The sequence below is a fragment of the Lepus europaeus genome, chromosome 1 (genome assembly GCF_033115175.1).
Source record: "Lepus europaeus isolate LE1 chromosome 1, mLepTim1.pri, whole genome shotgun sequence".
NCBI classification, from domain to species: Eukaryota; Metazoa; Chordata; class Mammalia; order Lagomorpha; family Leporidae; genus Lepus; species Lepus europaeus.
Genome location: NC_084827.1, coordinates 34,812,501 through 34,826,983, shown reverse-complemented (window position 1 = coordinate 34,826,983; position 14,483 = coordinate 34,812,501). Strand labels below are relative to the sequence as shown.

General features: G+C 34.9%; 1 protein-coding gene across 1 annotated transcript in view; it reads left to right on the top strand.

The window, feature by feature from the left end:
- Positions 1 to 14,483, top strand: part of FOXP2 (forkhead box P2) — a 547,305-nt gene that overhangs the window by 494,450 nt on the left and 38,372 nt on the right. The window contains exons 9-11 of the mRNA XM_062198659.1: positions 3,335 to 3,548; positions 5,465 to 5,569; positions 12,864 to 12,951. Of these exons, the coding sequence (XP_062054643.1) occupies positions 3,335 to 3,548; positions 5,465 to 5,569; positions 12,864 to 12,951 (407 nt within the window). The remainder of the gene's footprint in view (positions 1 to 3,334; positions 3,549 to 5,464; positions 5,570 to 12,863; positions 12,952 to 14,483) is intronic.

The following is a 14,483-nucleotide window of genomic DNA, read 5'->3' as shown; positions in this document are numbered from 1 at the left end:
GAGAGTTCTGATACAGAAGACATGCTGATGTGATCACCAAAAAGGACTCACTGATGGACACGTAACACCTACAGATAGGTAACCAGAGGCACAATCCTAAAAGTCTCAGGATTCTAGTTAAAGCTAGAATTAAAGCAATAATTAATTATCCTTATAGGAAAAGTGTTTCTTATGTAACAGAGAAAATACCTGTATTTATATATCCACGCTATTGTTATAGAAAAACTAGTTTTTAAAACCTGTTATCCTTTCTTCAAAAAAAAAGATTTATTTATTTATTTGAAAGGCAGAGTTACAGAGGGAGAGAAAAGGACAGAGAGAGGGAAGAGAGAGCTTTTCCATCTGCTGGTTCACACCCCAAGTGGCCACAATGGCCAGTGCTGGGTCTATAGTAAGCCAGGAGCCAAGAGCTTCTGGGTCTCCCAGGCGGGTGCCAAGGCCCAAGTACTTGGGCTATCTTCTGCTGCTTCCCCAGGTGGATTAGCAGGAAGCCAAATTGGAAGTGGAGCATCAGGGACTCAAATTGGCATCCAAGTGGGTGCTAACTTTACCTGCTACATCACAGCACTGACTTACTTTACCTGCTACATCACAGCACTGACTTTATCCTATCTTTTCTTTTTTTTTCATATAAACCTTTTATTTAAGGAATACAAACTTCATGCATTTCATAAGTACAACTTTAGGAATATGGTGATTCTTCCCATCATACCTGCCCTCCCATCCACACTCCCACCCCTCTTCCTCCTCTCTTTCCCATTCCTAGCCCCTTTCTCTACTAAGATCCATTTTTGATTTTTCAATTAAGTCTCAGGTTGTGTCTTAAAGTCTTGAAGAGCCAGAATCACTGAACTGATAGCTTTTGGTAAAACTACCTCTGTTAAATTATGGTAGGCATAGCAATTTAAAGTTACCTCTGTGATAAATAAGTTGATCAGAAATTATGTTTGGAATAGTGACAGTGGTGTTGCTGTTGCCTGTTTACCACTATGTCTAGATCAGGGATTCTTCCACTTGCAGGGATGTGAGGTTGAGAGAGTTCACTGTATCACCATCATATTCTATTATTTTTCCCTTGTATCCCTCCTCCCCATTTCAACCCACCCTACACCACACATCTCTTGACTAATCAACATCACTCTAGCATCTCATATAGATATGTGTTAGGTGGGGGAACAAGGTCTGGGTGGATAGTTTGAGTAGCACTTCTATCTCTATGCTGGATGTTTTAGATCACAGTCAAGGACATAGACTTATAGACTCAGGACATTGAATCTGAAATTTATCCACTGGAAATGAGTTGAAATATTTGGGGCAACATTTTTAACCTTTTAGAGCCTCTTTGTGCTCATCTGTAAAATATAAGGATTCCTAACCTTAAGTGAGATTAACTGAGATAATGAATTTAAGGAATTTAATAAGGTACCAGAATATAGTAAATGCTCAAAAATGTTAATAATGATAATTATAGGTTCATCTCCTCTGTATAACTTTACTCAGTAGTCTTAATATTTTCTTAATATTGTATTCTAATATCAAAGGAACTCAAGCCAGGCTTCCTCGAGTTATATCACAGCTTTACCACGTATAAACTTTGTGACCACGGCCAGTGCTCTGGTGGCTCCCAGGCCTGATGATGGCCTGGGAAAGCAATGGAAGATGGCCCCAAGTGCTAAGGCCCCAGCACCCATGTGGGAAATGTGGAAGAGGCACCTGACTTCAGATCAGTCCAGCTCTGGCCATTGTGGCCATTTGAGGAGTGAGCCAGTAGATGGACAGCCTCTTTCTCTGTCTTTCCCCTCTCTGCCTGTAACTGTACTTCTCAAGTAACTAAATAAACAAATCTTTTTTTTTTTTTTAAAGAGAGTTAAAGAGCATAAAGTATATAAAAAACAAAGGCATGGTACTTGGCACATACTCATATAAGGACTATTTTATAAGTCAGCTACTATAAATAACACTCTCTCAATACCTCAGGGGCTGGTGCCGTGACTCACTAGGTTAATCCTCTGCCTGCCCTGCTGGCAGCCCATATGGGCACCAGGTTCTAGTCCTGGTTGCTCCTCTTCCAGTCCAGCTCTCTGCTGTGGCCAAGGAAGGCAGTGGAGGACGGCCCAAGTGCTTGAGCTCCTGCATCTGCATGGGAGACCAGGAGGAAGCACCTGGCTCCTGGCTTCAGATCGGTTCAGTGCTGGCTGTAGCGGCCATTTGGGGAGTGAACCAACGGAAAGGAAGACCTTTTCTCTCTGTCTCTCTCTCACTGTTTATAACTCTACCGGTCAAATTAAAAAAAAAAAAAAAAAACTAAGGGACCATGTCTAGCTTTTCTATTTTCATTTTTACAAGATCAGGTAAATTTACATAATCTGAAGGAAGGAATTGTTTAAGTTGGTTGTTACTCTACCATCGGTCAAAGATAGAAGAAGTTTAGATAGTATGCTTAGGTGATCCATGTAGGTAGGATACTGGTTTATCGAGAACCCCAAAATGGAACTTAGTTCTTCAGTTCACCTGTCCAAGAAAGATTAAAATAACCAGATAACTGTCAAAAATATCCTTTCCTTCTGAACCATGCTACTGTTTTTCCCTGACATTTCTTCCCTCCTGAATTTAATTTCTTTTTATTTTCTCAGTATGTATTATTTCTGAAATCATCTCGTTTTTAGTCCTTTATAAAAACTTAATGCTAGCAATAAGTAAAATCTACTCCTAAAAGTTGAATAGTTTGGGGCAGGCATTGTGTGTAAAGCCACCACCTGTGACACCAGCATCCCATGTGGGCACCAGTTTGAGTCCCAGTTGCCCCACTTCTGATCCAGCTTCTTGCTAATGTCTCTGGGAAAGCAGTGCAAGATGATCTAACTGTGGGGACCTCTGCACCCACATGGGAGACCTGGAAGAATCTCCTGCCTCCTGACTTTTGCCTGGCCCACCTCTAGCTGTTGTGGCCATTTGGAGTGAGAACCAGCAGATGGAAGCTAACTCTCTCTCTCTCTCCCTTTCTCTCTCTCTCCCTCTTTCTGTCTTTCCCCTCTCTCTGTAACTCTGCCTTTCAAATAAACGAATAAATCTTTTATAAAAAATTAGAGCTTTTTGTTTATTTTCTATTAGTCCTTGATAATATTCTCAGTACTATTTCAAATTGGCAGTCCAGCAAATAACTAATTCTTTAAGACAAAGCCTATGGTGCTGAGAATGTCAAAGTGATTTTTATTGTGTATTAATTAATGCTGATAACATCACTTTTGTTGAAGATAATATTCCATTAATAACACTAAGATCATAATATGAATTTTACCTTGATACATTAGAGAGGTTTTCTTTCCTTTTATAGCTGGATTAAGTCCTGCTGAAATTCAGCAGTTATGGAAGGAAGTGACTGGAGTTCACAGTATGGAAGACAATGGCATTAAACATGGAGGGCTAGACCTCACTACTAACAATTCCTCCTCAACTACCTCCTCCACCACTTCCAAAGCATCACCACCAATAACTCATCATTCCATAGTGAATGGACAGTCTTCAGTTCTAAATGCAAGGCGAGACAGGTAAATCTCATGTACTGTTTTCTGTATTTATCACATTTTATTGTCACCATTGATGAAACCAAAATAGTAACTTAACAGGTTCAAAAAATGTAGGACAACAAACTAAATGGAAATTGTTACTTTATTTCTCTTATATATTAGGGGTACTTCAAAAAGATAGTGGAAATAGAATTTAAAAGATGAATTTACTTTGGTGCTCATAAATTTCGAAATCTCTATTTGAGAGGTCTTCCAAAAGCTCATGAAAAATGCATAAATGAAAAAGAATTATGCATGAATTTCAAGTTTTTGCACCAAAATAAACTTACCTTTTAATTCCATTTTTCCATGAACTGTTCGAAGTCCTCTTGTATTTGTTTTCATTCCAAATACCACCAGTTTGATGGATACAGTTGCTGAGTTTGACAGCAGAAATTTATTTTCATACATGCATGTGGAATGATAGTGTCAATGCACTTTTATGACTAGAATACTATGCCTAACATGATTGCTATGAACATTTTTACCATTTTTAATTTTAAAATGAGTTTACTTAATTTCAGATAATTAAAGATACATACATAGCTTCCTTAATATATGTTTCAAACATGTGCTTAGAAATCATGTGCATAGAAACACATAACTACTTAAATAGAAACCAGAATATGGAAGACCCAGTTTGCCTTTTTTATTTGTGTGACACTATGGAATTTGTAAATAAACTTTTTCTGAATAAATTTCACTAAAAATATATGCAGAAAAATCATTTGACTTCAGTTGCTAATGTTAAATATATGATGTTGGGAAATTTTTCAGCTTACTGTTTATTTCCACAAATACTGTCTTTGTAATAGTAGCATACAAATAATTTTCTCCATTTAGTTCCATTTATTAAGCATATCGCTAAGGTCTTTTAAAGTAAATTACATTAAATACTGTTCATAACAAAAATCTCTTCTTAAAATATGAACTATAAGTGTAGAATTACATAGTAGCTGTTACATATGTAACTGTAAGTAGTAACAATATGTAACTGTAATATATGTAGCTATAAATGTCATATGTAAGTGCAGTGGATTGATATTGTTCTGTTTGGTAATATGGATATCTACTGTGCTGCAACAAATTCTTTGTCAAACAAATATCTTTTTCAAAAATCTATATATTTAATTAAAATGTAGTTTAAAACAACATGCTTTAATTTTGTAATGTTCCTGAATCTTCATTTGATTATAATGGAAAATTTTTAATGTTAGCTTTTATTATTATAAAATAGTAATGTCTCTGAATGCTCTCATGCTGTTGTTTTAATTGAGATTAATTTGATGATTATATATTTCAGAAGTTGGTTGATTTCTCTATTATCTGTATAGACAATATAATACTCACTTATCAAAAGTCTTTGATAATTATCCACAGATCTAGCCAATACATACTCTTCCTAAGTAAAATTTTTAATCAATTACAACTTGCAGAAATATGTATACTTCACACAAATCTACCCAGCAATTCCAGTGATCCTGAAGGTCCACTTCGTTTTAAAAAAGAAAATTCCAAAAGTCTAACAGTGGCTGTCGTATTATTTAAAGTACTGATTTTTTTTTTCATTTGACCACATATGAATATCTATTTTTTATTTAGAGGTAAAATGTTATATTAAGGTCATATGGCAGGATTAGCATATGATATTATACAGTCCTCTTAGTTTTTCATCCTTTATTAACAGCCATCTTTGGCTCTATTTCTCCTCTAATTGGAATATCATCTAGCCTTGGCAGTTGAACTATTCAATAGAACGATTAAATTTTTCTGACTGCTCTGAGCTGAATTGACCTGTTTTGACCTGTTTGTCACTGATCGTAACCTGACAGGCGCTAGCAGCCTGCAACGATTATGGCTTTCTGAGATGAATCTGACGTTGTGTTCTCTTGCTGCAGCTCGTCACATGAGGAGACTGGGGCCTCTCACACTCTCTATGGCCATGGAGTTTGTAAATGGCCAGGCTGTGAAAGCATTTGTGAAGATTTTGGACAGTTTTTAAAGTAGGTTTTCTACAGTTTTGCTGGGGGAATGGACTGTGTGGGAGTGTTAGGCATATTGTTCTAAATATACAAGGGATGAAGGAAGTAAAGATCAATTGTAATACACACTTCAGATTTTCTGTGTGTTCCAACAAGTGGATTTGCACGTCAGGCTGGGCTTAACATGTCGTTTTCATCTTTTCATGAAAATATTTCACAAATCATTCAATAAAGGTTTTTGAATGAATAAAAAAGATTAGCTGACTATAACAGTATCATTAATCTTTAGGAGACATGTTAGTAAGATAGGAGTCTCTTAAAGTTCCAGTTTCTAGTGAAAATTTCAGGTAATGTTATGTGAGTAGTCACAAATACATGGAGTCATGTACATTTACTTAAGTAGACATTTTGCAAGGTTATTTTTAAATGTAGATTTGATATCTCTAAATAAGTCTTTAAACATTAGGTATATACATCTAACAACAAGAATTTTAAAAAAATCAAAGTGAATAGTGTCTGAAATTTACATAAATGACTACATTTCATTCACCATGTTACTGTTTGCCCTCAGAAATCTGAGGAAACCTACATGGCTGCCTATCTGTGTAACAGATTACATGGCTTCTCTTACTTAAACTCAAAACTTCGTGTATCCTTAATTTCTTTATTCCAATTGTTTAATTCTTAATGGATTCTCTTTCAAGTGAGAATATTCATCTTTCATGAAACATCTTCCATGCACAATTCTGGTGTACAAGAGATCTAAACAGAGAGCTCCAGATAGGTTTATGGAGATAAGTAACTTCACCGGCTGAGACTCTTATGTTGTCATGGTGCAGCTAACAGGGTGAATGAACTGTTTCATGCTTCATCAACAATTAAGTTAATTAGCTCATTTGAAATTGCACTGCTTTGTTGCCAGGATGTTGGCAGAAACATCAAAAAGATGTGTTTACAAATGGTAGACTGACTACAGGGTATAGAGCAAAAGCACCTTAACAGCAAGGCACAAGTACTTGGCATGATAGTAACTTTATAACTGAATTACTGTAAGACTTCCACAAAGGTGTTTTAATCTTTTATCATTTCTGAACAATTAAGAAAAAATTTGCTTCAGATGCTACAATGACTCTTTGAAAATGGCCTTAAGTGAAATTTTGCCTTTCTTTTTTTTACCAAAACAATTCTGAGCTGTCATTTTGTTGGGTATGAAACTGATTACACCATTGAAAACAAAACAAAGTATTAGAAAAATGTTAAGTAACTTTGCTAAAGTTTCTAATTAATGTCTGTTAAAAGAAAGAATGTAGGCATATCAATTACTTTTATAACTTATTTTCATATATCTTCACTTAAATATATTAGCCTTATCAATGTATTATTTCTCATGATTGAAATTATTTACAGGACTATTGCTGCTATTTGTTAAAAATGGTAATTGAAGCCATAAGCCCACTCACCATGCATTTTCGGGTTCTAACTTAATGTTTCTAACAAAATTCAAAGTAAATATTTGGGAAAAAATAACATATCATTCCTTTATATGATTTCTTTTATAGCACATGGAGAGGAGCATTTTTATGCATCTCAGATATTTAGATTCTTTGTTACTAGCAAGCAGATGAACATGAACCCTAATTTTAGTCTCCGCGGTCTTTTTTTCATATTCATGCCTGTGTTTTTTAAAAATTTAAGAAATTGCAATTTAAAGACATTTTCTTTCAATTAAATATCAACTTTGGTTCCAAAGACTGATGATTTTTCCAATCCATTAACTTTATGGAGATGATAGACCTAAAGACAGTAGATTTTAATTTTAGTCCATTTTTGTTGTGATAGGCTTAAGATTCTTTAACTCAAAGATCTGTTATAAATTATGTTAATAGAGCTAATGTCACTATATTGTATCAAAATTAACATTAGAATTATTTTTCATACTGGTATGTCCTTTTTCTTTAAAAAATATCTGAGAAAGTTGGGAGAAATAAAATACTATGTTTTATTAAGTGAAGTAACTTCAGTTGTTCAGGAGAAAATGTTTATTTGGTATCTAGGTGGACAATGAGATGAAGAAAGCAACACCACTTACACAGATTTCCTAAGAAGACTCAGTTTATCTTTTATAATAATGGAGGGAACTGAGGTTTTGGAGGGAAAGTTGTCAGCCAAATCAAAAACCTGTGAAAGATTTTTTGGCCTCAGTTTCCTTGTTTCCACATTCTCACAAAAGTTTATATCGAGTATTTATTTAAAAGTTTTTTAGAAAATCTTGTGGTGGCATTTTTAATTCTGAAATACACTAGAAATAAATTTTACAGCCTCAGCTGTAATTCAGAATTAGATAACTTACCCATTGTTTGCAAAAAATAAATAAATAAATAAAAGGAAACCAACCAGTAGCAGTATTTAGCCTGTATATGTTAAATAACAAGGGATAGTAGATACTAAGAATCCCAAATTCCCTTTTGCACATTACATCCCCAAACAGATTGGTAGAATCCCTTTATTTTTGCCAAATGAAAATATATCAGAGAACAATTGCTTATGTATAACATAGACATATTCTCATGTGTTACATACATTCATGTTCTTATATACATTCCTTAATATTCAAGTGAGGCATTCATTTCGATGGGGAAAATGCCTAAAATAGCAGCTGTCATTCATAACAGCAAGATGAAAATAGAAGTACTAGTGCACAGAATGAAGAAGGAAGTCCAGGCTAAGAACATTTAGGAAAATTTTGAACTTTAAAATAGGTGTTAATAGAAGCTAACCATTTTTTTTTGACCAGTAATTGAGGATCTCACTAGATCACTAAAAGCATGTAATACTAGTCCTTCATTACTGTCTTATAAATGTCAGAGTGTAATAGCATCTGACAAAACTTTAGTATAGTTTGTCTGCAAAATTAATTATCATTCCACTGGATCTACATCAGCTTGAATATAGTTGGAATGTCTTTTAGAGCTTAAGCCAAAAGGTTTAAATATAGCATTCCAGTTAGCAGACAAGTGTTCTTGAACCTCTGTGTGCACATGCCAGCAAACACAACATGGTTGAGAGACAAGGAGGGAAATAGATGCATTCCTTTAAGAGAGGCACATTGGTTAGTATCCATAAAAATATCAGTATATTAAAGGTTGATTATTTGATGGACATAATTTAGTTTGCTACAAGCTGAATTTTTCAGGATTGATGCTATATGCAGAGCACCATAAGCGGTAGTGGAAACAGAATAGTTTATTGAAGAAAAATTTGTTGTCCTTTCTTGCAGCTGACTACTCAAAAATTATGCCCTTACTTAGTGTGTATTGTCTATTTCTTTGTCTTTGACTAGGCAGCATGGCTACAAAATTATGACCTCAAGAAGGCATTCTTTGAACTTGTCAGAATGTTGTTTCTTTTGGTGACAGTGCCCCCATCTCTCAAAACTAAGGCATCTCACATAATCAGCTAAATGAATAGTGACAGCTAACATTTTGTATTTAAACTCCTGTCAGTGTTTAAACATAAAAAGCTTGATGCAAAATAAATCACACACCAGTGATATGCAAGTGAAACATTTTGTTAAAATAGTCTCTGACATACTTGGATTTAAATCTGGTCCCTTTTTAGCGTATAAAATGCTGGAACTTTAAATGAATTTTAAAAAATCTAGAGCTTTAAATTGAATTGCTAATCTGGTGTGTATATAATTGAAATTACCACATGCATTCATAACCATAAAAGCTCTGTTAAAGAGAATTGTGCAACAAATAAATTAGTAGGATCCTTTCTACTTTTTATCATCCCCAAATGCTTGCTTAATTATTTTTAGAGAGAATTTGACTACCTATCTACATTTTTTTCCTAGTTCATACTACCTACCCAGCACCCAGATTCAATGCAGTTTTGAAAGAACGTCAGTCGACCACATCATTTATTCCATTTTGAAAACAAAAATCAATATACCTATAAAGTGACCCATAAATTAGAACTGGCTCACACAATGTTTGTTCAGTGCTGCCTTTCTGAAGGCACCCTTTGCATTTTTTCTTCACCTCTCTGTTTGAACTGCAGTCTCGGTAAGAGGCTCATTAGGGGACATTAGGGACTGGAGCTAACCAGAATTCCAGAGCTTGCTTTGCTCTTATTAATGCATAGTAGAGTAGAATGCATTTAAATATTTCATAGGCATTCAGTAATTTGTGTGTAATCGCCTTGTTAGCAGACCAGTAGAAGTAGAACAGGCCTGTGAAATGGTGTTAGTGATTGCATGGGTAATTTACAGACCTTTGCCATCAGAAAAGAGTATTATTGTTGGCTAGTATGAAGCTGTGAAATAGAACTAGCAATAAGTAAAAAAAAAGAAACTTAATAAAGGTTTTGTAACAAGCATCTTCAGGGATAACAACCCCACTTGGTCCTTTTGAAGCAGCCATAATTTATGACATAGGCAATATATCAAATGCATAAGATAGTATTATGGAGCATTCATATGAAAAGGGTATTTGCAACATTAGTTCCAACTTCCTGCAAGGGACATGATTAAATGATTAATGAAATGTCCCTTTGCATATGCATTTTGAAACAGCAATTAGGCACTGACGGAGAAAATCCACCAATCCTCTCATTTTTCAGTATTATCTCATTCTTGATTTATAAATCATAGAGAATTTTTGAACAGCAATATGTAGTACCTGAGATAGTTATAAAAACATAAAAGAGAATAATTTGGGCACAAAATAGTCATAAATACATAAATTCATAATTTAATGTTAATACTTAGCCTATTTATTTAGTCTTATTGCATTGTATTTATATCCGACACTATTTCTGTACTTTGATTGGCATAATTAAGTATGGGGAATGAATAGGCACTATTATTTTACATATCACTGGTAAACAATAGCGAGGAAAGGAGAAGGGAGATGTGGCAGAGGTATGTATGTGTTTTTCAAGTTCTCAGTAATCCACTGGAGGCTGTTCTATAAATGATCATTGAAGGGCTGCAAGCTAGCCTATAATTACAGGAAAGAAAGTGGCAGCTCTGGCATTTCATAACTATGTGTCCTCGAAAAGTGCTTTGTGAGTTTGTCACCAATGATAATTTAGATAGAGGCTCATTACTGAACATCACAACACTTTAAAAACCTTTCGCCTTCATACAGGAGAATAAAGGACTATTTTAATGGCAAGGTTCTTTTGTGTTCCACTGAAAAATTCAATCAAGACAAAACCTCATTGACTATTATTGTAGTCTACAGTCTCTATTCTAATAAAGGCTGCATAGATAAATTGAATAGGTCTCTAAGACCCAAGTACATAATGCAAACATTTTGTACATTTTTTTTAGTTCTTTAAATATAAGATAATGATTATCACTGAAAAGTAAACAACCGTAAAAAATGTTTAAAATTATTTCATATAAAAATAAACATATCACACTGAATATACTTTTTCTTCTGAAAGTGTACATTATATTTGTCTGACTTGCTCTGTTTGTGCCCTCATCATTGTAGCTGAAGCCTTTTTAAAAATATACATCCTTTAGATTGATTTGAGGGAAATTATATGTGTGTTACTGAAGAGTTCATAGTGAAAAGAAAAACACACAAAAAGCAATATTAAACCTTAAGAGTACATGCAGTGAAGTATTATTTAACACCGATAGAAGATTGTCTCATTGTTCATTAACATTTGGAAAGAAAACCCTGGGAACCAGTCTGTACATGTTGTTTGTTGTCCTGGTAATGAGAATCTGGTGACACACCATGGCTGACCTCTGGTTAACTCTAACATCAGTTTTAGTCCTCATCACAGTTAGGTTCAAAGCGGAAACCATCAGAGCTGAGCTGAGCTTAGAGCACTCAGGTGTAGTGGACAAGCCCCTGCCACACTCTAGCCACACACCTCCAACCTGCCCACCTCACTATTTTAGTCCACAGCTTCTTGTCAGCCAACAGCAATCTCAGCCAGTATTGCTGAGATACCAGGTTTTGTTGTTATGATTAGTGAGGAGAACTGATTTATCAAGGTTTGGAGCAGAATGGGGGAAATGCTTCTGACTGCTGAATTCTAGACCTACTAACAAATATACCTAACTGTTTTTAAATTAGTTCCTCCACAGCAACATTCATCTGATTTCTTCCTTATGTGTATTACATGCACGTCTGTCTAGATATTTTTGTCTGCTTCATTTCTTAACTTCAAAAATACAAGCAAATAATTGCAATGGGTATAAAATAGCTGTTGAATTCAGGATACTCAGGGCTATGATAACTTCTTAGACTATTCGCCATTCCAAATGATACTTGAGCCCACATGGGTAATTATATAAATTATTATTTAATTTTCTGAATATGCCTTTCTACATATATGAAGGAATGGTAAAAATATCTCTTAAATCTTAGTTTGTCCATTGGCAAAACAGATGCACCAAAGAATATTGAATTATTTGAAGATTGCTTTTTTTAATTTTGAAAGGTTTTGAATAATTATATATTACAGATTACAAAGTGCCTATTATCAAATATTTTCACATTCATCAGAGATGCTACTCTACTAAATTAGTTTTGGTGTATTAACATACCACTCATTAAAGAGATCTCTGCAGACATTATGTAATGATAATAATAATAGATGAACACATATTCAAGATTAGGGTAAGATCATTAAGACGTCTTATCATTCCCCATTTCTGTGTAGGTTTAGGACAGATGTCTCCCAATGAGGACTCTAGATATTCAGTGTCAGTCTTATGATTTCTGTTGATGGGAATCTTCAATACAGTTTACTACTGACAGTAAATCATCATTCTTCATGACCATTGATGTTTCCATGGGATAGTAATTTACCGTCTTTACAGAATTCACACCACATCCTGGTGAAATAAGGCATTGCTCACTAATAAACATCACAGAAACAACAAACTGTTTTAACAGAAATGGGATACAGAATTGCCTTCATTCTCTTCAGAATTACTTTTGGTTCATACATTCATAAGATACCCGTTTTTTAAAAAAAATGGCATCAGTGTTTGAAATACATCTAGTGATTTCTACTATTACTCTGTAAATGGTTTGGAGAAATATTTTTGTAATAACAGAAAAGCTCAGGGACCATGTCATTTTCTGCCATTTGAAGTGTCTCTTTATAGCACATAAATAATTTTCACTAAACATGTAAGCATATTTAACCTTTTTCTTTATAGTTTCAAAGCATTCCATTTTGCTACTGCAGAAGAACATGTGACTGCAGTGTGATGCTGTTTGGGTGGAGGATGTGCCACTGAGATAGGCAACCCTTAACATTCTGTTTTGTGTTTGTTTAGGCACCTTAATAATGAACATGCTTTGGATGACCGAAGCACTGCTCAGTGTCGAGTGCAAATGCAGGTGGTGCAACAGTTAGAAATACAGGTTTGTCAAATGCTCACTTCGTGGACGCCTTCCTCAGATTTCTGGTGTGTTAAAGCAAGTCTTGAACAGATCCTGCCTCTCTCAGACCACATCTTATTGTCTTCGGTAACACACTGACTAGTTAGATGAATTTTAGGTTATTTTTAACAATGACAACGACTGATAACTCAGAATGGATAGCTGCAGACTTATGTACTTATCACTTGGACTTACACAGCCTTGGGGCCACATCGTATACATTTGGATATCCCCAAACTATCAAATCTAAGGATTTTCTAATACAAATTAGACCAAACCCCCAATTAGGTATGAATTTATTACAGATACAGTTTTTACATGAGTGAATCTTGATTTTTTTTTGTCTTTCATGAGATTTTATAGTGTAGCAAAAAGCCAGTCTTTACAACACCATACCTGTAATATAACGCCCTGAAAAATAACTCTTTTCTGCTTCTGATACATTTGTATTTCAAAATCTTAGGAAATTTCATAATATTTGTCTTTGGGGTAATGGCAAAGAGTTTTTAAATTTTTTTTGATAATATTGAGACAAATTCGGCCAAAAATAAATAGAATTCATGAACTGATTGGTAAGTGATCAAATCACACAAAGTCTCACTCTTGTTCTGTTTTTGCTAATTCTTTAAGGTTTCCTTTAATATTTCATCCTAAAGATGAATTTTTCTTAATCAGATTAATACTTCTTTCATTTAATTAAACATATGACATTTCTTCACACTTTAGTACATCTTAAATGGCTTTAAATTCATCATGTTGTTGCTGCCAAAAACATTTAAATAATCAAGCAAATCAAAGGCATCATCACTGCTGTGGTTTCAAAAGCTGTTTGTAAACCTGTTTACCATCTATAAATGGTAGACTAACACGTGAGAGTGTAGCTGATGATACACTCTGCAGTGTGACCAATTATGCCTCTTTTCTTTTTCTTTTTCTTTTTTTTTTTTTTTCTGCTGTGTCTGACTGATGGAAAAGTAGGGTCCGTCAGTTGTAATGAGACCCAGTGCAAGTGTAGATGCCGACTCCGTGGCAGAGTTCAGCGTTTCACTCTGCCTGGTCTCTGTCACTCTATTGAATTAGATTGATGATGGCAGATTGCAGGGGGCACTAACTGGACCTCACTGGGAATGCATGAAGTGTGTAGACAATCCTGGCAGGCACTTCGCTTTGAGAACCCTTCACCCCTTCACAGCTGTTGGCACTAGTCCATTGCTAACAGTGTCCACAGGACTTTAAAGAGACACCATGGGCCCTCTAATTTATGGTTTCAGTAACTTGTTACTGTCGAGGCAACTGTGACCTCAATTCTCTTATTGACAAAAAGATGAAGTGTTATTTGTTTTCTCTGACCTTTTAACATAAGGAAAGCTATAAAAGTTCTCCCTTCCTCCCCCCACCCCCCAGCTAAAGTTGCAATTCCTCCCAGATAAGTTCCTACTGACACAGACTTTTATATGCAGGAATCATTACTCTGAGACAAGCTCAATGATAAGATGTATCACTGCAATAAAATA